The sequence below is a fragment of the Tympanuchus pallidicinctus genome, unplaced genomic scaffold, assembly GCF_026119805.1.
Source record: "Tympanuchus pallidicinctus isolate F22 unplaced genomic scaffold, pur_lepc_1.0 scaffold9, whole genome shotgun sequence".
In the NCBI taxonomy this organism is placed as follows: domain Eukaryota; kingdom Metazoa; phylum Chordata; class Aves; order Galliformes; family Phasianidae; genus Tympanuchus; species Tympanuchus pallidicinctus.
The window spans coordinates 7,820,674-7,846,330 of record NW_026294813.1 but is presented as its reverse complement, the minus strand read 5'-3'; the positions used below and the strand labels follow the sequence as shown (position 1 = coordinate 7,846,330).

Genomic DNA, 25,657 nt, shown 5'->3' with positions numbered 1-25,657 from the left:
GGAGGAAAAAGAGCTTAACAGCATTTGAGAAAACATTCACACAAGTTTTTTTGTTTAAACAATATGTTACGTATACAGAGAGAATCTGCAAAAATCCATTGTTTGGTCTGATATCTACAGGCTTACAGCACTGCTGTAAGTGACTGCTGTGGCAACTTAGTAACCAAACTTTCTTTCCCAGAAAATTTTAGGATCGGATTCTGCTTTTGGAAAACGGCTCAAATTCTTTGGAAGATCAGTAGATGGCCGTGGAGACTTAGATGACAATGACATTACTGATATATCAGTTGGTGCAGATGGAAACGTGGTTCTGCTTTGGTTAGTAAACTCTTTTAGAAAAGCAGTACTTAATAAATCAGATGAAAGTTGAGCATTTAGTTAATTAAGCAGCAAAACAAATCATAAAGCTTCTTTATTCCATGTGTTCAGAGAGCTAGCACACTTTCTTCATCACTAATACACAGCTTCAGAGTACACTTCTGGGGCCCCCAGTACAAAGACGTGGAGCTCTTGGAGCGGGTCCGGAAGAGAGCTACTAAGATGATCAGAGGGCTGGAGAACCTCTCCTATGAAAGAAAGGTTGAGGGAACTGGGATTGTTTAGCTTGGAGAAGAGAAGGTTCTAGGGAGATCTTATTGTGGCCTTCAAGTACTTGAAGAGAGTGTATAACAGGAGGGGGAACGGCTGTTTACGAGGGTGGATAGTGATAGGACAAGGGGGAATGGTTTAAACTGAGACAGGGGAGGCTTAGGTTAGTAGGAGAAAGTTTTTCACAAAGAGGGTGGTGAAGCACTGGAACAGGTTGCCCAAGGAGGTTGTGGATGCCAGGCTGGATGTGGCTCTGGGCAGCCTGGTCTGGTCATTGGCTGCACATAGCAGGGGGGTTGAAACTAGATGATCTTTGTGATCCTTTTCAACCCAGGTTATTCTATGATTCTATGATTCTACTGAGTACTTACAATCAAACTACCAAAAGCCAAGCCAGTCTGAGAGCGGAGTGAAGATGCAGAGGAGGAAGTTGGATAGTGAGGACTGTGAGAGGGGTTCAGAGAGGGTAGGGGGAAGAAACACTCCCACGTGGGCATATGGTCTGGAAGGAAATGATAGCAGAGGGGAGTGGGATGCGACAAGCAACTTTGGTAACAGCACTCTTCAACAGCTACAAGGTAATTCCAGTACTGAGAGAGACAAAGCTTCTTCCTACAGAACCTGCAGAGCCATTGCAAGCTGATAGGCTTATATGAAGGAAGAGTGATTCTGCTGGGTATGGACTGAAAGCAGTGCCATTGAGTTGGCATCTACTTCTGACCGGAAACCCATATTTTCTAGCAAGTAGCCTTTACTGACACAATCTTGTGTCAGTGCTTGAGTACTTGTACAAAATGAAGAAGAAGGCCTTCAAGAACCCAAACCTTGTGCCTCCATAAATACTGTGTATTTTCCACTGCTTCTGTGGGGAGGAAAGTTAAACTTTAGCTTGCTGTCAAATCTGTCACCCTTCCTCTTGCCTGAGGGTCCCCATTGTAACAAGAAAAACATCACTGAATTGCTATTTATTTCATAATAAAGCAAGAGTTTACAAAATGAATGGTCAGTTTGGATCCTTGATCTACAAGAGAACTCCTGCTGGTGCTGATGGAGATTGTGTTAAAGAAAATTATGCTCCTTGGAGTACCGGCATTTATTTCTGTGTGATTAATGAAGATGCTCATTTTTCTTTCACTCTGGAATTTGGCCTGATTAATGCATTTCATTTTTGATTGAAGTGTTTGTTTTTACAAGGGTTACTTTGAAAATGTTCTAATTACATGGAAGATGTTTTTCTGAAAAAAACAAAGGCATAATTAAAAAGAAGAATTACCCTTTTTTACCTTCCCAGTGGAACTCAATGACTTCCCCAAAGGAGCAGAAGAAGGTTTCATGTTAGGAAAACAGGGCAAGGGCTTCATTCTCTGTTATCGTAAGGGACTGATTAGGTCATTAGGACAAAGACATTTATTAGCCATTAATTTGATATGATACATTATTTGTTTAATTATCTCAAAGCTTTTTTTGTTTAATTTCTCAAAGCTGCTGTATTAATAGACTCGGTTATATGCAAATAAAAGTAATTTTGCCAGTGCCATAAATACTGTTTCCGTTGAGAACCCAAAATCTATGTTACATTTACAAACAGTAGCAGAGAATGGTGTCTAAGTTACCCAGTGCTGTTGAAAATCACATGTAACCCTTTAAAAATGTTTTACAGGTCGCAGAGCATTGCAAATGTGTCCATAATTGCCTCGTTTATACCTGAGAAAATCAGTCTCCTGAACAAGAACACTGAAATAACTGTCAAAATATGTTTTCAGGCTACATTTAGACCTGCTAAGAGAGATAATCAAGTGGGTAAGAGTATTTCAATGGCTTGTTTTATATTAATTTCTTCAGAAATCCATTATTCAAATGTATAGTGGAAATTTTAAAGAAATAATGCATTAGATGTCAAGAAAGGTGAAATCACTATCAAATTTAAGTGCTTAAGGAAGTGTTTTTAAAATCTACGGTCATCACTGGCTCCATAATCTTGTAAAAGTGAGGAAATAACAATATAAAGAAAATCGGTATGACAAAACCCAGAAAATTTTGATACTGAGAAGCTTTTCATTTTACTTTATGTTTTTAGCCTTTGCTCACCAGTTCTGTTTTTTTTCCTTCAGCTGATGTCACTCACATATGGCAACACACTTCAGTAAGGGTGAATGGGTATCTCTGGAGGATGCTTGTTTGGGTACAGTCTTTGTGAGCTGCTGTTTCATTGGCAGACTTCAGACTCTTCTTTCTTCAGCACAAAAATGATTTCCATAAGATCAGTACAGAAGTCCGTGGAGAGAACCTTTTCTGTTCAGAGAACAGGAGAGCTCAGAATATTTCTGAGACCTGCACTCATCTCTCATGAAGCCATTTAGTCCAACACCAGTTGGACTGCTTCAGTCCTACACCCAGTGCCTTTTGGAACTTGTGATTGTTAGCTATAAAATTAAAGTGAACTTTCTAGGTGTATTAGTCATCCTAGGAAAAGAAGAAGACAGAAATTATGATGTGATTGAAGAAAAGATGCAGATTTTTTATAGTCGTGTCAGAATTCAGGATATGATTGCAGTGCCTCTTTATCTGCTATCGTCCTGGCCCTGCTAACTGGCTTTCTGCCTGAGATGCAGGCTCAGCCATCTGAAGTGGAGACTGAATTGATTGCCATTTAATGTGCTCTCTATGGATGAGAACTTACTTCAGGATTTAAAACTGTTTGACTGCTTTGGAAAACACAAGAGAAAATTTTATCATTTTGAGAATGTTCTGTGATTACTATGAAAAAAGTAAAATATTTATTGTGGTTTAGAAAGTCTGGTCATTCTGCAGTGTTGAGCATAGCAATGAGATCACAGGCAGTATGGCTCAGCAAAAAAAAAAAAAAAAGTACTGTTATTTTTCTTGTAGCTATAAAGTGCAATGCAACATTGGATGCAGATCTCCAGGCCTCCCGAGTGAATTCTAGAGGACTTTTCAAAGAAAATAATGAAAGGTACATGCAGAGGGATGTTGTGGTGACTCATTCCATGAATTGTGTTCAGGACATCTTCAATGTACAGGTAAGTGCAATTGTAAAGGGCCTTGTGACAAAAATGATCAGAAGAAGATGTTGATGAATTTTATGTCTGTAAGATGATTTCCATCACAGAACTGTCGGGGCTGGAAAGGCCTCTCAAGATCATCTATCCAATCTCCCTACCAAAGCAGTTTCCCTATAGTAGGTTGTATTCATGTAGGAAAGTTTTCAGGTGGGTTTCAGATACCTCCAGAGAAAGAGACTCCACAACCTCATTGGGCAGCTTGTCCCAGTGTTCTGTCGCCCTCACAGTGAAGAATTTTTTCCTCATGTTTGCATTGAATTTCCTACATTCCAGCTTGTGTACATGGCCTCATGTAGGATTTAAGTTTCTTAAATTCTGCAATATCGAAAAACACAGAGTGAGATGCCAGTTCCAAAGAAAACAATAACAACTGTCTTATTTATAACAGCTTTTTAAGGCAGAAGAGGCCATTCTTAACTATGTATTTTAGTTTAGGAAAAAAGCAGTCCATAGTTTCAATAAATGTCAGTTTCCCTTTAGTATCAATCAATTTTATATGCATGACCAGTAGCAATACATACAAATGTCTTACTTCAAATGAACACTTGATGTGGACTTCTCTACCTCATGCATGCTAACCCTAAGTACACACAAGTTGTATTTGGGATAAAGTGTCCATCTTTCTCTAGAATCAAGGCCAAACACAGCCCTAACACCTGCAGTAAGCCCCCTGTGTTGTGACAGGTCAGGTATTAGAAAGTCTGAGAATTTTGAGTCTGCTTTACTTTGCAATACTTAAAACCAGCAGGCTTAGAGCTGAACAGTAAATAGGAATGTTTTCACATCCCTCCTTCTGATTCTTCCTTCTTTTATTTATTGTATACCCAAATTCAGTGAGGGAAAATATTTTTGACTTGTTGATCACATTTATTGTCATCTTGGAGCCATGAGTTAGGAGAGTATCCACCCAGAACAAAGAAACTAAAGAGATACAAGGCATATAGTGTTTTATTGCTGCCTACGCAGACTGGAATAGGAATTTGGTTCCTGCAGCAGTTTGAGAAGGAAAGTAACCTGCTGTTGGCTTTTAATGGTTAGCTTCTGCAGATGCAAAGTCTATACATGTATGTGATGAACAGAGTCTTTTGGAATACTTGCAAAAGGAATTTTATCACAGAAATGGAAATAAAAGCTGTTTAGCAAGAGGATACCACACCAGGCAATCTCACAGAAGTATTTTGGTAAATAAATGGAGTTTTACATTGTTACTTCATGTTTAGAGAAAGTATTGTTTTACTATGCATTATAAATTTACAACAGAATTACCATTTTTATGTTATTTGCTATGCTGAGAGCTACCATCTGTGTTTTACAGGAACCTTCTGATGCAGTCAATTCCCTTAATGTGCGCATTGACATTGGCCTAGCAAATCCTGGCACCAGCCCTGTACTTGATACATCTTCTCCTGCATCTGTGGCCTACAGTGTAAGTACACAGTCTCACTGTTGGACAATGCATTGCTATACACTTGTGCCTAACATGACCTACAAAATCACTAAGGAACTGCACACAGGTAAAAACTCGTACTCTAGTTAAGTCACTGGACTGAAAGCAGGCACCTGCACATATTCTCCCTGTTGCTTTATACCTTAACATAATCTTTGCTCATCTACAAGCACACAACAGACACCATGGCATAACAAGCATCTTGGTAGAGCCAAGTCACTGTACATGTGAATTTCTATTGCATTGTACTGTGAAGTCTTAGTCAGTTTAGCCTACAATAAAGGAGTAACTGGGAAATGTAGATTCCTTCAGATTATATGATTGGTGTAGGCTAGCAACACTCTGCCTGCATTGTTCTTATGGATCAGCTGATGTGTAGTAACATGCTTCTCAGGATAGCTTTTCCATTTGTCAGAATTCTTAACGTGCTTTGAAGTGATGTTCTTTCCCTATAAAGTGTTTAAGACTCTACTGTCCCTAGATAATTTTAAAGTAAAACAGTGTCATTCAGGATTTATTTATTTGTTTATTTGTTTTTGGCAGATTCCTTTTATTAAAGATTGTGGTGAAGATGAGCTTTGTATCTGTGATCTTGTTCTGAATGTACAGCAGAAGGGAGATGATAGGTAAGACCTCAACAAATGGGATTGGTGGAGACATTTTCCTATTGGATTTCATGGATTGGCTTACCTTTAGGCTCTGAATGAATTTCTAAATAAGAATACCATTTCAGTGCAAAATCTATTTAGAAATAGCAGAGGAAAAAAAAAAGAAAATAATAGCATTTCTGTCTAAATAACTAGCCAAGGAAAAAGGGGTGCGATATGAACAGAGATACAGAAGCAGGATTCTTATAAGTGCAGACAAAACTAATTTTTTGTACCGTATGAATGAGTAAACACTGAAAACTCAGAAGACTGTGTCAGAAGAAGTGCTCTGGGAAAGCAGCTGCAGCAGCAGTCTCAGACCCTCCTGCGAGGAACAGAGAGGTTCCTGCATCAGGCTGTGCTTCTGGGACGAGGAGATAGCGTATAAGCATGTACTCTAAATCCATATGCAGACACATGTACATTTACAGTATGCAGACAAAACTGCCTCTTCCTGAAGCTGCTGTCTGACTCAGCTGCCCATTCTCTGCTCACCTTTCCCAGAATGGTGGAAACTGTGAAAGTTCAGCAAAGTGACTGACTGTACACGATCAGTTCTGCACTTAACAATGACATTAATTCCAGTTGGTTCTGAAAAACATCATCACAGAGTTTCTCATGTCACAGGGTTTAGAAAGCAGAAGATTTATATGAATAGAAAATAGGAAATGTCTTGCTGTGCTTGTTATTCTTTCTTGGCTAGAGGCAACACAGTACGATACAGTTTCATGATCCACAGCTGTTCTATTACCTCTGTTTACAACATTGAACTTCATTTTCCAACAGCAAACAGCAGTTCATTGTCAGCAGCAAAAACAAAAGACTAACATTCAACATGAAATTGAAAAATAAAAAAGAAAATGCATACAACACCAGAATCCAGGCCACGTTTTCAGACAACTTGTTTTTTGCTTCTTCTTCCTTACCGGTACGTGGTACCCATCTTCACTGTTTCTGTTACTGCTGCCGATTTTCCAGCTACTCCAAAAAGTGTATTTTTCTGTCTATTAGTGTCTGTCCCAAGAAAGGAGAATGTGTGTGCAGATCTTTCTCTCAGTTTATTTTCTTGGCTACCAGAATTATTCCCTTCAGCATATCAGTTTTATATAGGTCAAGGAGAAACACTGCCAACTCAGCATAAAAGTTGGCAACCTGTTGAGTTTGACCTCACGTCAGTATTTCAAGTCATCTTTTCCTCACTTTAGGCTTTGGCAGTCACATCTCTTGCTTGACTCCCAAAAACATGCCTGAGTACAGTTGCTGGGAATTCATATTTGATAAAGCATGCGGCACAGATGCAACGTTAAAGTCAAGACTTTGGATCTAGAAGAGGTTTCACTGCCAGCACCACATATTCCAGCTATAGACAGTTAATCAGACTGAAATGATTGTTATACCAGAAGTTCTTCTAACAGATTTGGTCTTAGAAGGGAAAATAAAGGAATTTACAGACTATTTTAGGGAATACAGTAGATCTTTAAAGTGAACTGTTTCTCCAAAACAATTCATGTAGGATGAAATCCAGACTTTGGTGCTTGGCCTATGCGTTAGACTGCTACTGGGGAAATGCGTGATAATACGAGGGGTGAAATCCAGAGCAGTAATGAAGGGATAGGAGCATTCATCACTGTCCAAGAGCCACATTTTCTGGAACAATGAATTGGCAGAGGGACTCCATACTGTGCTGAGTGTGCCCCTCTACCTCCCCATCCTGTTGCACAGCAAAATTACTCACTCCATTCATACCAAAGGACCACACTGGAGCTAGGCTTTTCTTCCACTTTAAAAGCTCATTTGTTTAGAAGTATTCCAGCCTGCAAGTGAAGTTTTTTCCCAAAAAAAAACATGCCTTTTTCAAAGCTGAAATATTATAAGCTATTTGTTCAAAGCTTATATTCTTTTCAGAATATAAATCATGAATAGTAAGTATGTGGTAGGGATGTGTTTTACAAAAAACAGTACATTTTATTATCTTCAGCGTGATGATAACTGGCCATAGTCTATGAGTTTGTGTTTCCTTTGATGTGAGATGCTGACATGCTAAATAATATAATAATAGTAATAATATAATACATAAATAAATAAATAATAATAAGAGTAATAAATAAACTCTTAAGTACTGTAGACTTTCCTACAAAAAAATATGATACGATTTCTCTTCCACGCACTAATTTCTATGGTGAGAGTACTTAACTGTCTCTCAGGCCATGCAAATATTACTGTAGAAGTTCTGCAGCAATATTATAAAAAGCACAGTAAGTGTTAATGAAGTAGGTGGCCTATACACTATGGTCATTATTCCTTCTTTCAAGTCCAGCATGAAGTTTCTGTAAGATCATTAGAGTCCAGAGAAATTACATAGCATCAAACCTTATTCAGCCATTCTCCTGCCTCACTCCCAGCCCTACCTATAATTCCCATCCATCTCATCTCTAGGAATTATTGCTATAACACCTCTGGTACTGCTTCTTACTGTAACACAGCTCACGTGGAAGAGGCGGGCTGGGAATTTCCTGTCTTTTATTAGAAACTGCTATTAAGATGACTTTTCTGTTTCCCCTGCAGAGCGATGGGACTGAAGTCTCATGTCAGACAGGAACATCTCAAACTACAGTCATCTGCCAGATAAGCTATCCTGTTTTCCGAACAGGACAACAGGTACAGCTAGCACAATTGAATAACCTCAACAGACGTACCAAAGCATTTTTGTTGTTTTGTGGCATACCCTGTTGTTGAAGATTATAGGGCTGGCAATAGGTAACTTCCCCTTGGATTTCAGAGGCACTAAAAGAAGCAACTCGGAGCCTAAACTGTGATGAAAAAAAATGCTCTAAAGCACACTTCTCTGTGCCCCTACAATCCAAATGCCTCTGTAGCTTTGTAACCCACGTAGAGTGAGGCTGGGGAGAAGACAAGAGATGAGCAGCCAGGTGCAACGTGCAGCCTGCTGGGGGCTCTGTGCAGTGCATCAAACCCTCACTGCTGAGCAAACCTGGGCAGCTGCTCCAGCTCAGCTCTGCTAGGAAGTGGTGCTGAGGAAAGGGAGAGGAGAGGAGAGCCTGAGGATAGATCATGTATCCTTTTTCTCATTTATGCCATAAATTTCAGGATATCCCTGGTTTTATGGAACTTAATCTCTTATTCCTGAGGCAGAACAGAAGTAGGCTTCCAGCCTTTAGCACAGTCACTTGGAGGAATAAGAGACTTTCCAGAAGTAATATTAACATGATATTCTGCAAAGCCAAAGAAATCCCATCAGATGCATAACATTAAGGGGCTTTTTTAATTGTTAATTGCATTGGTCAAAGCAGACCTGTTGGAATGACTGGAAGAGAAACGGAAAACGCTGTGTGAGTGCTGGTGTTTAAGCATGTAAAAATAAGTAACTAAAGCAATCTAAAGACCTGTAGTTGCAGCCTGAAGCAAGTTACACATCTTTTAAAAATACAGATAGCTAATGTTTACATAACAGAGTTGACTTGTGCATGAAAGAAAGGAAAATGCAGTTCTGAAGGATTAAGAGATTTTTGAAATATTACACAGAAACAGGAGAAATCGGTTACAGAGGGTGATATTTGTACATATGAATAATAACCTTTAAGTTCTCTTGGTGTTGTATCGTCGACTCATTTACTCTGTGCTCCTTGTTTCTTCCATAGGTGTCTTTTGATATTAGTTTTGATTTTAACCTGAAGAATCTTCAGAATATGGCTGTTCTAAGTTTTCATGCATTGAGGTAAAGTGTTTTATAAAGCAAATTATGTATTAGTAGGGCATTTGTACAAAATAATATGAAAACACCTGATCAAAATCTATTTTGATGAACAGTGAAAGTAAAGAAGAGCAAGAACTGGACAACCAGATCAGCTTGTCAATTCCTTTGCGGTATGATGCAGAAATTCACTTCACAAGGTATGCTGAATAATGAAAGGAGTCGCTGTCATTTTTTCAACTAAAATATAGAAACAGTCTTGAAAGACCACTGAAAGTATACTGAAACTTTGTTCTGTCCTTACGGAAGTCACAAGAAATTCCCTTGGCTTTTCTTTCTGCTCCCACCCTAACTATCGTGGCAGCAGGAGCAGCACGTCCTCTCTCCACATGCCCAGGGTTAGGATCATGAGCCTGTCCCTCAACTTGGGAGGCAACTGAGATTGGTGTGTGTAAGACACAGTATCCTGAGAAATGCAGATTGTGAGTAGAGCGAGTTAGTCAGGAGGAGAGAGAGGGACAAAAGTCCCCGTAAGACTGATCTTGACTTCAAGCCTTTGAAACCTCTTTTTTCAGCCCTGTGAACATTTAGTGATTTGGGATGCACTGAAACAGTAGTTAGTCTGATAGTGTTGCAACAAGAATAATTCCAGTTAAAGTTTAACTGAAACTGAAAATGAAATGAAAATGCACTCGTTTGACTCACAGTTTAAGATATGCGATTTTACTTTCATCAAAGAAAGGTTATCTTTCCCAGCTGCTGAATTTTCAGATAAAATTTGTGGAGCTATACATGGTCACAAACTAATGGTGGAAAAAAATGCTTTTGCATCCCAAAGCATTCCAAAATCAATAAACAGAAAATGGTAGAAAACAAATGGTAGTTATTCAAACAATGACAGAAATATGAAAGTAAGAAAGCTGTTTAAAAATGCACAGCAATGATGAATTTAGGAAATGAATATTTCAAAGCCACCATGACACATAACACAAGAGATTCATGCAGTGACCTGACCTTGAATCTGGATCATAGCACAGAAGCTTATTTTAATGAACTGCATTGCAATTGCAGTTTCATTGTTCTAAGGCCCTGGGCTCAACACAGTTGGGTCCACCAGGTCTAGAGTATGACAGAATTTTTCCGATTTTTGTAGTTGCTGAAAAGCATGTATTTAGACCAGCAATGCAAGTTCTTTCAGCTCCCTGGGAAAGTCACAGGAGAAGAGTGTTTGTTACTCAAGTTGGCAGGAGCACAAAGGCTACAGAAAGATTTGAGTAGGTAGCTATCACACCAAATTAAGGACTAAGTCAGTAGGAATTTCAGATGGTGCAAAGTTGATTCAGCAAATTTATTTTATCTGAGAAATAATTACAGAAAAACAAAAAAAACAAACAAAAAACCCACAAAAACAGACAGAAAGCTTATAGAAGAGTTGCCCAAGGAAAAATAGGATTTCAAATTCACCTGCATCTCCTGAAGTATCAGAAAAAGTAATTGCCTATGCAAGTGCATGAAGAAATCTCTAGTCAGAAAAGTTTTTCAGTTATTCTTGGAGATGAACCAGCTTAAAAGAACTGAAGGAAGTACACATTAAGGCAGTGTACAACTTTAAATACTTCTCTTGGATTTAGTAACTCTTAGCAAATATCAATATGGAAATAGTTTCCTCCTCTGAAAGGTAATTTTTAGCAAGTAACTTTTTAAATAAGAACTGAGGGAAAGAAGTCATCTCATTGAAGGGCGTCCTTTCTGGCAAAAAATCTTCTGAGTTTTCAGAGGTGGGAATCAATCTTATCAGTGACAACTGCAAGAACAGGAAGTTGATACTTTCAAACTAGAAGAATTGGAGATTTTGAGCAATAAGAAAGAGAAAGAGCTCCACATGGATTGTCCTGTGAGTTGTTGCCCTGCAGGGAAAGACCTCATGGGAAAAAGCATGGAGGATCACAGAGGATCCCTGGAAGAGCACCTCATCAGGAAGTGCCTCTTTGAGACTGTACATGTTAATTTGGCATTGTATGCACAGATGTTACCCAGATTAAATGGATAGAGCTGCCCTGCTGAACAGAAGGGATTTGCAGTTTGTGCTACACAGAGCTGCTGGAAGGAGTCACGATGGCCTCTGCTTCTTGCCAACTCACTTCCCAGATTCTGCTTTTTTAACTGCTTGAGTAACTCCTCTCTAGGATGAAGACTATAAAATTCTGAGATGTTTCAGCAGAAGAGCTGCTCCCCAGGAGCACACGGAAGCAATTACTTACGTAGGGATGCTTTTTTTGTCTTTGAGCGTGGTCCCACCTAGTTGAACCCCTGAACATCCACAAGCCCTCCCACCATGTTCTTCCATCAGACACCCATCATTTCATGCTTGATATGTTGGGCTGCATCACCTTCATGTTCTTTTGGGAATTCTGAATGAAAAAAAGAAGTGTCCCAGAGTAGTGTAAGAATGTGTCATGCACATTTGCAGGGTGCTGTGTGTGCACACCCAGACCGTGAGGAAATAAACCCACGTGGAACAGAGCACATTAGGGCCAAAAGTAGCACTTGTTCTTGGGAGAGGAGCCTGCAGTACAGTGCCAAAAGCACTGTAGGGTGCAGGAGGCTGAGCAGAGGCCACATCTGATGCTGCACTGCTGGCTCCACATGCTTTCTTGGCTTTGGGCTTCAGTATAGCCCTTCTTTTCATAAACAAATTTGTAAAATTCAAAGACCAGTACAAGTGACTGATTTTTCTTCTCATTATACTTTTGACCCATCCCACAAACTTAAAACAAACCAAAGCAGATTCAGTTACTTATGTTTTCAAAGTAGCTGCCAGCTGTAATGTATTGTTTTGTGGTTGCTACCTAGGCTTGCCAACATCAACTTCTATGAAGTATACTCTGGTCATAACATTCCTTCCACTGTGAATAATTTTGAAGATATTGGCCCCACATTCAACTTTTCAGTGAAGGTTAGTAAATATTTCTGTTTCTGGTTTGTGAAGCCACTTTACCTCCTCTTATATGGGACCGAAAACACAGTTGAAAAAACAGTTCTGTTTCACTGTCTGATTTTGATGCTTTTGAATCAGTCAAATAGGAAAAAAAATGGCAAATAGCTGGAGGATAAATGCTTACAGTCTTATGAGGTCAAGAATGAAATTTGCACTTAATGCATGAGTAGGCTGGGGAGGGATTGGTCCTGCATTGTTTATGTTTTTGGAAGATGGTTAATGCTTAACTTCAGTCCAATTTATACTATTTGTTCACAGAGCTTATTTGTTTTCTATTCACTTGACAAAGGAAAATAAGTCTTTGCAGGCTTGGACTCTGAAATTTAAGTTTGGTAAGGGTTAAGTGTTCAAACCAGATGCAAGGACTTGCCAGATCACAACATTTATTACATACAAAAAAACCCTAGATCCAAATATGCAACGTGGAAGAAACTTAAATTATGTTCCATTTACATTCCTGTAACTGCTGTTGTTAAGGCTTATTTGCTTTTCAAAAAAAAATCTCACCCAGTTAATAAGAGCTTTGCTAAGGAAACAGACTGGTACCCAAAGCTATGCTGTATATACGGTACTCTGAAGGCGTACAGCATAGTACACTTTCCATTAGGGCATATTGTCATTATTTACCCTATTAAATTTACCAACATAAAAATACTGATGCAAAAGGAATCCTGTTCTATATCTTAATTATCCCTGTTTTTGTTTTCTTTTGATATACCAAATAATTTATATGTATATATGTATATGTATATACATATATGTATATATATACATATATGTATATGTAAGTATCGCTTCCTGAATTAATTATGAGTTATTTGTTTTGCAGGTAACAACAGGGAGTATTCCAGTGAAGATGGCATCTGTGAAAATCCATCTTCCAGAATTAACCAGCAAAGACAACCCACTGATGTACATAACTGCAGTTGATACAGATCAGGTGAAGAACTGAGCCATATAAGCTGCCATGTTTTGAGAGTTAGCCAGCACTATGTACATCAGCCTTCATAGTGTGGCTGTGATTGCTTCCTGTCTCTTAGTCACAGATGGGAAGGTGTGAGGGAGGATCACAACCATCAGCAGTACTCTAAGTCTAGTCCTTGGTGTCTATCTGTGCAGTGCACAGCTGAGTTTTCATATCACCCTGGAACTCTTCAACTAGGTTCTTCTCCAAGCTCCTCAAAGGAATACAGTAAAAGTGGAATTTTTTTGATCAGCACGAAATTTTCAGCATGATATAGGAGGAAAAAAACTACCAGAAGAGCAGACTAAAAAATAGACTGTCTATTGGTTTCTAAATTATCCAGTATTATATAATTCACAACCTATAATTTCACATCAACCATGCCATCAGGAATATATGATATTATGATGACTGTAAACTTCAGAGCATGCCAACCAATTTTAATTCTGCTGTCCATTTCCTAGGCCAGAGGCGTTACTTGTCAAGTTCAGATAAATCCACTGCAGATAGGAAAAAGACCTTACTCTGCATCTTTCAAGAAAGAAAACCTCAGAGCTGTGAAAGAACTGGTGAGTAAGAGCCAGGACATAGGTGCATGGCTGACATTTTCTGCTGCACCTGTGGGGATCGCTGTGATGGCCATGGCATTCTTCGCCTGCTGTGCAGAAGTGATGCATCTGCTGCATCTGCCTTAGAGAGACGAAGCACTGTGTGTTCTTCACAGTGTGCACACACTTAATGTGTGGGCATAGGAGAGTAAAACTTTACCTACATGTTAAAGGATCATTACTTAAAGTGTAATTTGTAATGCATGCTGTTGTCTCTCCTTGCTGTTTTCCCTCGAAGAACTGTAAGAATGCAAAGTGCAGTACCATCACATGCAAACTGGAAGACCTCGTGCTGAAGGGAGAGTATTTTGTGAACGTGTCCACCCAAATCTGGAACGGTACCTTTGCTGTTGTGAGTACCACTGGTGTATTCATGATGAATCAATACCCAAGTATTTTCTAGTTCTTTATGCTTTACAAAGTTTGTTAAAGAGAACTTTCAATTCTAAAAATATTATGTTATTATGTTTGTCTGAATTGAAAACTTGAACCAAGAAGTAAAATAAGGAGTAAGGCTAGATAATGGAGCTGGGAACCTTTATTCCAGCAAATAATTTAGGAAAATGCAGCAATAATGTAGATCTTCACAGCTGTAGAAAACATTTTCTGCATCTGTTAAATTAGTTTAAGGGGAACTATAGCTCCACAAAATTCAGCATAAGAAAGTAGAGTGTAGTTATAGTCTAGAAAATAATATTGCTTTTAGTTTTTGAACATCGTAGTGATCATTTCAAGTCACACCAAAATAGGAAAAGCCTATTAGCTCTGCCAGTTAATTTGTTACAGAAGACATGGAAAACTTTTAATTGACTTTTTGTTTTTATTAGAGCTGGCGTCAAGGAAACTGTCCTTGCTTAAAGAACTACAGGATGCTTAAAAATATTCATCAATAATACCTTGACCTTCCCACTTTAAATCATCATGTGTCCTCCAGGACATTAATCATCTTGAATTACCAGACTTTTGAAAAGAGACCATGTTGGCTTCTCAGCTAGGCATCCAACCAGGCTGTCTTAGAGACCCAGGTTTGCACAGAGCATCAAGAACATGACGCAGTCTCATTACCCTGTCTGGCAAGTATGATGCAGGTACTGACATTTAACAGCAGGGTTGCTGTCAGCTTCACCATTCAGCTCTTAAAAGGAAAAGGTCAGGCTGATAATGTAATGTACTTATGCAAGTATGTGAAGAAAAGCATCTGCCTATGTTTAAAGATGGTGTTTTTCAAATTGGCTGGGTCAAGAGCATTTGTTAGTGCTGACAGATGTGCAGAAGGTGGAGATCCAGATAAAAGGTTGTTACTTGTACAAGACAGTGCCTAGAAACAATTTGTTTACCACTCAGAGATGAGAAAGGAAGATGGAAAATGACAGTTTTGTTGTTTTCTCCCATTTTGTTGTTTTCTATTTGACTGTGAATGTTCAGCAAATACTCGTACAAACAGCCAAAAATGCAAATCATCACCCTAGTCCAGGATGAAGACGTAAGATTTCCTGGTACATTACCTGCTAAACAAAGCAAAGAAAGATGTGTTTAAGAATTGGGAAGGTGTTTTGAAACATGCTTGGGCAGATTTCCAGTTTTCAGGTTTGCAGGACAGCCTGCCATGGCGCAAGGCATGCTGTATGCTGTGGTCCATTCAGTGCACACTGATGGCTGTGAGATCACAGTAGCTCACACTCCCAGTGTCAAACCCACCATACCTGAACTTGCAGTAGCGGTAGGGTTTTCAGAACCAGAGAAAAGGCTGAGGAGGCAAAAGGACAAAGAGCTCATTGCATCTGAGATGACTGGCAAGCAGTCTTACAAACCAGAAGCTGTCTCCAGTGACACTGCAGAATTTGGGACCAGCATGCTAGCAGGACATGGGAGGTGGCATGGGAATAAGAGCAGCACTGAGCTGGATGCTTTTGCAAAGGAAGTGGTATCTGGCACATGGTCCCTTTTCAAATGGGAACTGGCCTGGATTTTTGTCTTCTTTGTTTAAGCTGAGGACATGAGGTCAGAATTTAAGCAGTGGAGAGGAACAGACAGTGGTAGGAAAAAAATAAAGGGGGAAAAAGAGAGAAGAATTGGGTAGAGGTCATGAGGAAAAACAGGGAGAGAACATCCAGTTTCCATTTCTTTCAAAAGCCAGAGAGATTTCTCCCTTTTTCACTGTTATATTTTTCTCATTTCTTCCCAGCTATCAGCAGCGATAGCTTTGAAATAACTATAAAAACAATTTTACTTATTCTATTTCATTTGATCTGTTAAAGAAGATTATTTCATTTGATCTGTTAAAGAAGATAAAAGGGGGAGAGTTTTACAGTTTTACTGCTAATAAATAAAAACAAAATAAAGAAATTGTCAGCATTACATAATTGCTTTCATAGATGCACTATCTTGTTCTTAATACTGTGAATTTCTTATGGTTCTGAAGACTTATGAAGATTTAAAAACAAGAGTTTTTAAAAAGTCTGTACTCTAATTGAGTTGTCCTGCAACAGAGCTTTATAATTTTTGTTAATCTTCTCTTTCAGTCCACTTTCCAGACGTTGCAACTCTTTGCTGAGGCAGAAATCAATGTGCATAATACTGATTTATTTATAATTGGAGAAAATACCCTAACTGTAAGTGATGGATAATTAGAATTTTTTTTTTTCTTACTGTGTTAAACTGATGATATTACAGTGATATTTAGAAGTACATAGCAAATTTCAACCTCTTGTGACATATAAATAAATATGTTGAACTAATGTATTCTTTTGGCTACATACAAACTTCTGTAAGTTATGAAAACATTTTAATTTCATCTGACTAATACCTAAAGCAGAGATAAAATCTTCAGATTTTAAAACGATTGTAGAAGTATCAGCAAACGCAGTTAAAGACTTAGGAATTTCATTCAGCTTCCTCTGCATGAAGAGATCAAACTGAACTTCTTTCTTCAATAGAATTAATTGTTGTAGATAAATAAGCTCTGGGAAACATTTTACCAAATCTAGTTTTTAGTCTTACTTCCATAACGTAGGTTTGTAGTAGGTTTGGAGTTTGCAGACAGATCTTTGAAGACCAAAGTAAGCTGTTAAGGGAGTCAAACATCTTCAAGAAAACGTGGTATAGTCCATTCACAGGCAATGGAATATTCAGTTAAGTATGTACCAAAACAGTAACTGATTGACCTATCTCAAAGTGATGATGAGACCATATTTCAGTACTATTTTTGTCATTATTTTCTCATGGATAATTCAGTTTTTGCAGAGAACCTCTAAACAGATCTTTTTATAACCAAGGAAGCCTCAAATCCCTGAAGAAGGCAAAAATATGTATAGATCTGTAAGTAATGCTATGGTTTTGCAGAAAAATTACATTACCTGTATTTGAAGTCTGCTGGGAATCTCTGTTTTGTGACATAGTATTTCTGCCAAAAGGTGAAACCCATTAACATACAGTACAAATATTCCACTTATTGTACAGGCTTTTTAGCTAGTTCATAGATTATATTTGGCTGTGTATTCTTGTACAGCTGGAACACAGTCATACCAAATTTGCATTTCCAGCATCATTGTCAGTGATTTCAGAATGTACCTATTTCAGTGATTCTTGTTTAAGTCAGCTGACACACAAAAGGTAGTTTTTTCAGCCAACCATTGAAATATCTGCCCCTGAGACTTTTACTGCTCTGACATGGTGGATGAGCAGACCATGAAAGTTATCCACATTATGTTCTGGTGAAGTTTAGTCCCATCTTTACTTAATAGGTTCTTGCCCTGTGAGAAGACGTGGCAAATGTGCCAGCTGGTAAAGGGCAGTGGACCATAGACTCTTCTAGGACAATTCCCTTTGCCACCTCAGTGTTGGAGCCAGCATCAAGAACTGGTCACATAGCATGGCAGGCCAGAAATGATGGCCACTCTCTGTCCCTTCACTCTTTCTTTGGAATGGGACCGTGCAGTGGCAATCTGAATTTGTTTCCAACTTATACTGTTATTTTAGAAAAGCAGCTAGAGTGGTAGGATTCATCTAACTTAGTATCTACATTAAAAATCCATACAACAGTTAGCACTTCTATTAACTCTTACCAGTAGAAAGAATAGGTATATTTGTGATGCAGTTAATTACATCTTAAAGGTGATTGCTAGAAATAGGTAAGGTGAATGATGTCCTAAAATAAGGCCAATCTTTTTCCATGGGAAACCAATGGCTATTCTGTAGGTATAGCAATAGATGAGGTGAATTCTAACCAGACAGACTGCATGTAGAAATGAGATTGCCTTTTTAAAATTATGATGAATTAGATTGCTATGTAGTCAAATTAATTAATATCACCTTGTGATGTTATGTGGAGAAACTGCTTGATACTTTTGCGTAAAAGCTTTCAGATTCTTTCCTTGTTGGGAAGTACTGCCAGCTGGAGGACAGAATGTTAACCTGCTATAATCATCATTACAGCTACTCTGTTAGAGAATACATAAAGCCAGCCTGCCTCAGTGAAATGAATACATAGAGCCACACCTAACACAACAGTAGAGCTTTCCAGCAGAAATGACTTAAATCACTGAGATGTCAGCTCAGTGCAAGTTTCCCGGAAAGCTTAAGATTAAATTACCCCAGACAAATGCACTGAGCAAGCAACCCTGAGAAAGTAAACTGACATGACTTCTTTTATCATGTTTCAGGAAGGAAAGAAAAAAAAATCTTCATGCTAAACGCACATCATTCCAAAGATTTGACAGTTCATAAATATTACAGCAGTATCTCCTTGTGCCACTACATTATGTGAAACTAGATAGCTGGTCATATGCAATCCAGCTAGATAGGGTATCACCTGAAAATGAACTTCCAGACACTGTATGCTATCCTGCAAGCTCTCTGGTATTTCCTGGGATGCACAGATGTCCTAGAGGCTTCTGTTTGACCCCTATGTCTTACTGCAAATTCTTGAAGCTAACTCAGGAGAACACAGATTAATACCAGAAGATCTAACAATTAATATTGTTTCTAATGGCTGCCCACTACAGAGAATGGAGTATGAAAACTCAGTTGGAAGTAGTCCTTCTCTAGCTGATGCAGATGAAGTCTGTTTTGGGTAGACGGGGTTGTAAGCACAGCTGTTCCCAGCCTGCATGTCAGTATCTGTGGTTTACGTAGTAGCAGGGTGTCCATGCTCTGGGAATAACTTTGAAAGTACCCTTGTTACCAAAAAGACAGAAAGCTGACATGAAGAGATTGTTTCTATGCCTGTTGTATATGGCTAAGAATGATGAGAGCTCCTAATCTTCGACTGTCCAGTGCTACTGTGGTGCAGGCAGGTGCCTGTGGACCCCAGTGAAAAGGTTGCTGTTGTCTGGTGTGCTCCAGTCACTGATCTTGGCATGCGTGCACTACAGCTATCCTTAATAAGTTCCTGGTTTACAAATCCTGCTTTACATGCTGTGAAAATGTTAACCCCTACCACATCTCTCTGCTTTCAGATCCCAGTTACAATAATAAAGCCGGATGAGAAAGCTGAGATACCAATTGGTGTTGTGATTGGCAGTATATTGGCTGGACTCCTCTTGCTGTTAGTACTGGTTGCTGTTTTATGGAAAGTAAGTAGGTGTTTATATTCTTAAAAAGAAAAGCAGAACAGGATAAGTACATGTGGGCTGTTTTCTTTGGAACCTCTCTTTATTAGCGCTGAACAAAACTGCATACGCAGTTTAGTAACAAGAATAATACTGCATTGGCTTTCCACTCTTGATGGGAGCTTTTAAAATCAAAATGCTGAAGTGAATCACCATAGACACGGGCAGTGTGAAAATGATAAATGTGCTGCCAGTTCCTTAAAATGAGAGCAGCAGCATTTTTGTCCCTCTCCCTATCTCCCTCCACAGTTCACCAACCGTATTTTCAGTGAGCAAGTTTGGGGAAAAGAAGCAAGGACAGAATATATGCTGAACAGGCAAAAAGAACAGAGAAGGGTGACAGCAAAAAGTGATTTACAAAGGATACCTTGATAAGAGGAAAGGAAAATCTTTTGTTCATGCCAGAGCATTAGTTCTTGGGGGACCCTGGCACACCAAGACAGCCTAGATATCCCTTTATCTTGGCAGGGAGACTGGCTGTTCAGCACTACTATTTTGGCATTTGTTGCCCCAGGCAGGAAATTAAGGTCCAGCTTCTCTACAGTTAGGAATCATCTACAAATCAAACACTCCATGATGTGTGTGCATGCACATATCATGCATTTCTTCCATCACAGTATTTAGCTTAACCTAGAAATATAAGTACTGATGACTGACTGTAATGTGGTGTTATATCCATACTCCTCACAGTTTGGCTTCTTCAAGAGACAGTATGAAAAAATGACACAGGATATAGAAGATATCGATGAAATTACAGAACTCACAAAAGACAAAGACTGAAGATGTATTATGTGGATAAAGAGAGAGGATCTGAGCCACCAATAGAAATTGTGATCCAATCTGTTCTTCAGCTGGAGTGCCTTAAAGCTTAATAACATTTAAACATTTTTAATTAAAGTGTTGGTGTTTTTTTTATAGATGAAAATATTTTACAGATTCTGCTCTATTATAAGAGTAACTGCAGGACAGTTTGTTGGTTTTGTTTTTTCAAAAGTGATTTATAGTGCCTTTTCTTGTATATTTTTGCCTTTCAAACAAACTTAGCCCTTAGAACTGGCAGGTCCGGAGTTTACAGTAACGTATTGTGCCAGCAACACTTCTCCTGATCCACTGCAGAGTGAAACAGAACAATTTATTTCAGATTATTGTTGAACAGCATCAGTTCGTAATTCAGTTGACAAGTACCATATGTGTAAAGGACACTTTCTATTACGTTGATGATGAATGTGTGGTGAATACTGCTTCCAGACTGGGAGAAAAAAATTCATTTTTTCATTGACTAGCTCCATCCTTATTGTTTTACACAAATTCATACAAGGAAACCTTTGTCTTAACTAATCTATGAAGTGAGAACTATGTAAGAAGACATGTATCTGTGTGCTACAGAGCAACTGGATGGGCATACTGTTCCAAAAGGTCAGCATTTTCTTGCACTAAGGTCACAAATTATTGAAGTATACTGTTTTTGGAAAATACTGCCAAATGATACATGTAACTGCCTTCTGAATGCTGTCTCTGAGAAGAAAATAAGAATTTCATAATCACTTACACCATGTTCTCTGTCATGTTATGACTGGCTTTCAAATTTCATCTGGAGAAGAACTACCAATACTGTTACGCTGGGCTTTATGTGCGCAGGCCACCTGACATCAGTTTAGCTTTGGCATAAATAGAGAACAGAGTCAAAATCTTGCCCTTAATTCTGTACTGGAAGATTTTGCAATAGTAAGTGCATGAGTTGAGCTAAAGGGGATATGACTGAGGTCGTATGCACATGTTAGGACAGAAGACGGAGAAGATCTTGTAGGTCTTTTCCAACCTTGGTGATTCTGTGATAAATTACACACTGCACTTGCTTTTTTAAGTATCTCTGTGCCCTCCAGGAGACCAAAGTTCAGTGTGACCTACATACCTGTCTTTTTTTTATTTGGTTCTTTGTCTTCATGTCTTGAGGAAATTAGCTTGTATTTTACATAATAAAGTACTGTAAAGCTCTGCAGGAACTCTGAGCACAGTTGGGTCTTTGTGTAAGCTACACACGTCAAATTTATCATGTGCTGCCCAGTTTTAATGATAGATAAGTCAGAAGGCCCTGTAAGACTGGTAACAGTCAGGGGATTTGGCCTTCTGTCTGCCTTTCACTTTCATAGCTGGTGGTTACTTAAGTGCAGTTGTGACAGAAGACACATGTGTTGTCTTGATGGATGCTGCCAAATAACTAAGATTGTTTCTGATTTGATGTGATTTACTTGAAGAGTAAAACATTCAAATGTGCCTAACTGATACAGGACCTGAAGTTACGCTTTCTTTCCCCAAAAACTAGTTTGTGAATACAGTTAGGCACTTCTAGAATTATTTTCTGTGGGATGTTTAAAAAATTACATTTGAGTGTGTTTGGAAATTTTATTCAGTCTTTTTTTTAAATCACTAAAGATTAATCAGTCATGAGACAATTATCTCTTTGGCAAATAACAGCTTCATTTGCAGTGACAGCTGGATTGTTCTCACTATAATTGTATGCGTTTTGGATTTATTTTGTATCAATTGAAAGTTATACATTTGTTCAGGTTTTTTTAACATTCTGAAAAACAAGCTGGATTCTGATCTTGACTGTCAGACAAGATTGTTGCCATTAGCTGAGTTTGTGACCAAAACAATTATTTTAATTTTTTTTTAAAAAGCAAATGTTCAAACCTAAAGAATGTGGTCCTGACTTATAGTTATGAACCCTGCAAGCAAATGCTCTAAAAGTAAAGATAAAAATTTGTCTGTCTCAATCACTGTATAAAGTTGTAAGGAAGAAAACAAAATCCTACACCTACATGTGCGAGGGTCATATAATCAAGGCCATAGGAGGAATTTCACAACAAAGCAGACTGTAGCATCTGTCATTTCTCATGTTGCCATACAGGAAAGGATGTAGGCAGTGAGCCAGACTTACTTCTTCAATCACAGGTGTGAAATACAGGTCAATATCTGACACCCAACGTCTTGGTTATTTAACAGTTCATAGACAGCAACAATTCTGCTCACCAGTCTACAATAGGTTTTATTTTGTCCCAGACAACAGGAGTCCTCTTAATCCTTGGAATAATACTTTCCCTGAAATAAAGGGAAAGCATAACAATGTGTAAGTTTTCTATCCTAACCACTTCAAGTTACTAGTTTTATTTTTCTTTTATAATTAATACTTGGCTAGTTCAGTTTTTTGCTATGGGTTACTTTACTGCACTTTTAAGTTAAGTTGGCACAGCCACAAATAATGCTGGAAATATTATGTATATTTTGTATTATGGATTTTTTAGTTTTACTTTTTTTTTAAAAAAATAGCATGTTGCAAATGAAATAATACTCAAAATGTTGGACTTCAGCATGTGCTTCTGTTTGTGCTTGCAGCAGAGAAGTCAGGAACTCTTTTCAACAATCTCAAGGTATATTTGACCTTAGAATTGAATCTAGCTGCTGACTTCTGGAAGTACTAGAATAAAGTCTAAACGTGGAGTTTCACATGAGACTAGATGTAGATGGAAAAGAGAGTTTATAAGCAAACAGACTTCTGAAAACTAGTGTGTAAGCTCTCTGAGAGCAGGGACTGTATTTCTGTGGTGCCTACCTGAAGGCCTAATAGCATCATAATAATAAAAACAAGAATACTGCTGAACAGAGACTCGGTTATTTTTATACAGCACTCTAAAGGAAAGAAACGCTACTGAAAAAGCACTGCATAAAATGGGTCAAATATGTAATTATTCCAATAGCACACAGCAAAAAAACCTAAGGTGGTGACTCTGTGAGGTATACAAAGCTGCACCAGCACCAGGCCTTCCTATATGCATATGATTATTTTCTATTTTCTATGAAATTGCACCGTATTCTGCCAGCCCCATGCTTTGTGTCTATATACTTTACGGCTACAAACCTTAGAATTTCCACAAAATAGAATCAAATGTTTCTGATCTTAAGGCATGAGATTCTGTCATTCACCCCATTTTGCTGTTTAGGAAAACTGAAATCCAGCTTCCTTATCTACTAACTAGTATGTATTATCTGTTATATACAAAACTAGAGAGCAACAAAACCTTGCATATTAAAGAAATGATACAAATATGAAATCGATAGTTAACTACCTCAATTTATTGTTGCCTTTAAAGGTAATAAAGCATACATAATTTACACAACCTCAGAAAAGCCAAGTCCTATCTTTTCAATCAACCTTTGTGCCTTCACTTATGATTCATTTTTCATAGGCAGTCACAGGCTTTGACGTGTTAGTAGTTTTAACAGTGATTTACCTCTTTCTCTCGAAGTAGCAGAAATCAAACTTTTAAAACAGAATCACTATCAAAATATATAAGGATGCTAATTTTTGTAACATGACTCATATTATCTGGACCAAGAAAATCACTGTCCTTAGATATGCTCACTTATAGTTACCCACCTATTTTTAACTCTTTCTTCACACACCTCTGCAAGACAGCACTTAATGGAGAAGCCCAAAACTGAGTTTTCAGAGCTTAGGGCGAAGTTACTTTCATTATACTCCATCAACAGTTTTAGTAGTACTTGAAGAGAATACTTGAAGGAGGAAGACTGACTTTTTACGTGGATAGTAATAGGACAAAGGGAAATAGCTTTAAATTAAAAGAGGTGAGGTTTAGATCAGACATTAGGCAGAAATTCTGTCCTCAGAGCATGGTGAGGCACTAGCACAGGCTACACAAAGAAGTTAATCTCAGGAGGTGTTCAGGGCCCCGAGTTGGACAGGCCTTGGGCAACCTGATCGGGTGGGTGGGAACCCCACCCATGGCAGGAGGGTCGAATTAGAGGGTCTTCAAGGACCCTTGCAACCTAAGCCTGCCTATGATTTTATGATTAGATAGTCTGTGAAGCAGAAATTCCCTGAACAGCTAAAGGCAAAGTGAGCTGAAAGAAAAGCCAGCTTACTTTAAACTTGAGTAACTTAAAGGCCTCATTACTGAGTACAACAGTGGTAGTTTCATGGATTACAGAAGTGAGCACCTGTATTTTGCAGATGGAGCCCAGCACAGCGCGACTGTGCTCCCAGGCCGCTGCCCACACACACATCTGTCCCTCTGCTGCCATCTCCTGGGTAGGTGTCTCTTCCATCAGTTGCATTTTCACATTGTGTTTTCAAAATGTGTCATTCTGAGCTTCTCTTGTGAACAGAGCAAAATGAAAAGTTTTGATGCAGGAAACTTAAACTTATGCAATGCTGATGTACAGACAAAGGGAACAGTCTATTTAAATATCACCAGTCAAATCCAAGACATTTCAGAAGGACAAATTCTCATTCTGAAGACACGTTCTTCACCCCCAGTGTACCCTTTGTCATGCAGGTCACTACACTAGTGACAGATTTACCTTCTGGTTTACAGGGTCTGCTTCCAGGAACATCCATCTCTCCTCACAGCCTCATCTCTATAGCTTACTGTGACACAGCTGGAAGAGCAGCAATGAGGTAGGATTACCTTCACTTATAGTCAAATCAGAGAAAAAGCTGCACTCATCCCAGACAACAAGATCTGCATTTATACTGTTCTGTTGTCCAGCTCATATTCATCAGAACACTCGGTAGTTTTCATCCAGCAGCCTAGTTCTGTGAAACCAGGACATGTGCAGCCGCATCTTTCTCTGACATGCAGTTAAGCAGCTGAAGTTCATCCCCAGGCCTGGAAATTTGGAAGCAGTTCTGGGTTGCTCTAGACATAGCCTCAGGCAGCTATGGTAGAGAAGAGTAATTTGCCATCTTAAAATAATTTCTCTAGCAGAGTGTAGCACAACAGAAGGAGCCTGAACAAATAGTTCAGGTTATGTATTTACATTTCAGTTACATACATTTTACCTCTATGCACATCATCCCTCCTAGGGACTTTTCCATTTTGCTTTCAGATGCCAGCAGAAGAACCCAAAGTTACACAATACTGATGCATCATTGTTCCAGAACAAAGCACTACTTGCCTCATGCACAGCTAGGGACATA

The 25,657-nt window shown here is 38.6% G+C and overlaps 1 protein-coding gene across 2 annotated transcripts in view; it reads left to right on the top strand.

Moving 5' to 3' along the window:
• ITGA2 (integrin subunit alpha 2) overlaps window positions 1-23,317 on the top strand; it is a 68,549-nt gene extending 45,232 nt beyond the window's left edge. For both annotated transcript variants that reach the window (XM_052670223.1, XM_052670224.1), the window contains 16 exons: window positions 182-318; window positions 2,249-2,388; window positions 3,478-3,629; window positions 4,987-5,097; window positions 5,662-5,744; window positions 6,552-6,693; window positions 8,331-8,423; window positions 9,425-9,501; window positions 9,594-9,677; window positions 12,331-12,433; window positions 13,305-13,415; window positions 13,904-14,008; window positions 14,286-14,399; window positions 16,570-16,659; window positions 19,504-19,620; window positions 20,347-23,317. In XM_052670223.1, the coding sequence (XP_052526183.1) occupies window positions 182-318; window positions 2,249-2,388; window positions 3,478-3,629; window positions 4,987-5,097; window positions 5,662-5,744; window positions 6,552-6,693; window positions 8,331-8,423; window positions 9,425-9,501; window positions 9,594-9,677; window positions 12,331-12,433; window positions 13,305-13,415; window positions 13,904-14,008; window positions 14,286-14,399; window positions 16,570-16,659; window positions 19,504-19,620; window positions 20,347-20,436 (1,749 nt within the window). In that variant the 3' untranslated portion in view covers window positions 20,437-23,317. The remainder of the gene's footprint in view (window positions 1-181; window positions 319-2,248; window positions 2,389-3,477; window positions 3,630-4,986; window positions 5,098-5,661; window positions 5,745-6,551; window positions 6,694-8,330; window positions 8,424-9,424; window positions 9,502-9,593; window positions 9,678-12,330; window positions 12,434-13,304; window positions 13,416-13,903; window positions 14,009-14,285; window positions 14,400-16,569; window positions 16,660-19,503; window positions 19,621-20,346) is intronic.
• Window positions 23,318-25,657: the final 2,340 nt, after the last annotated feature.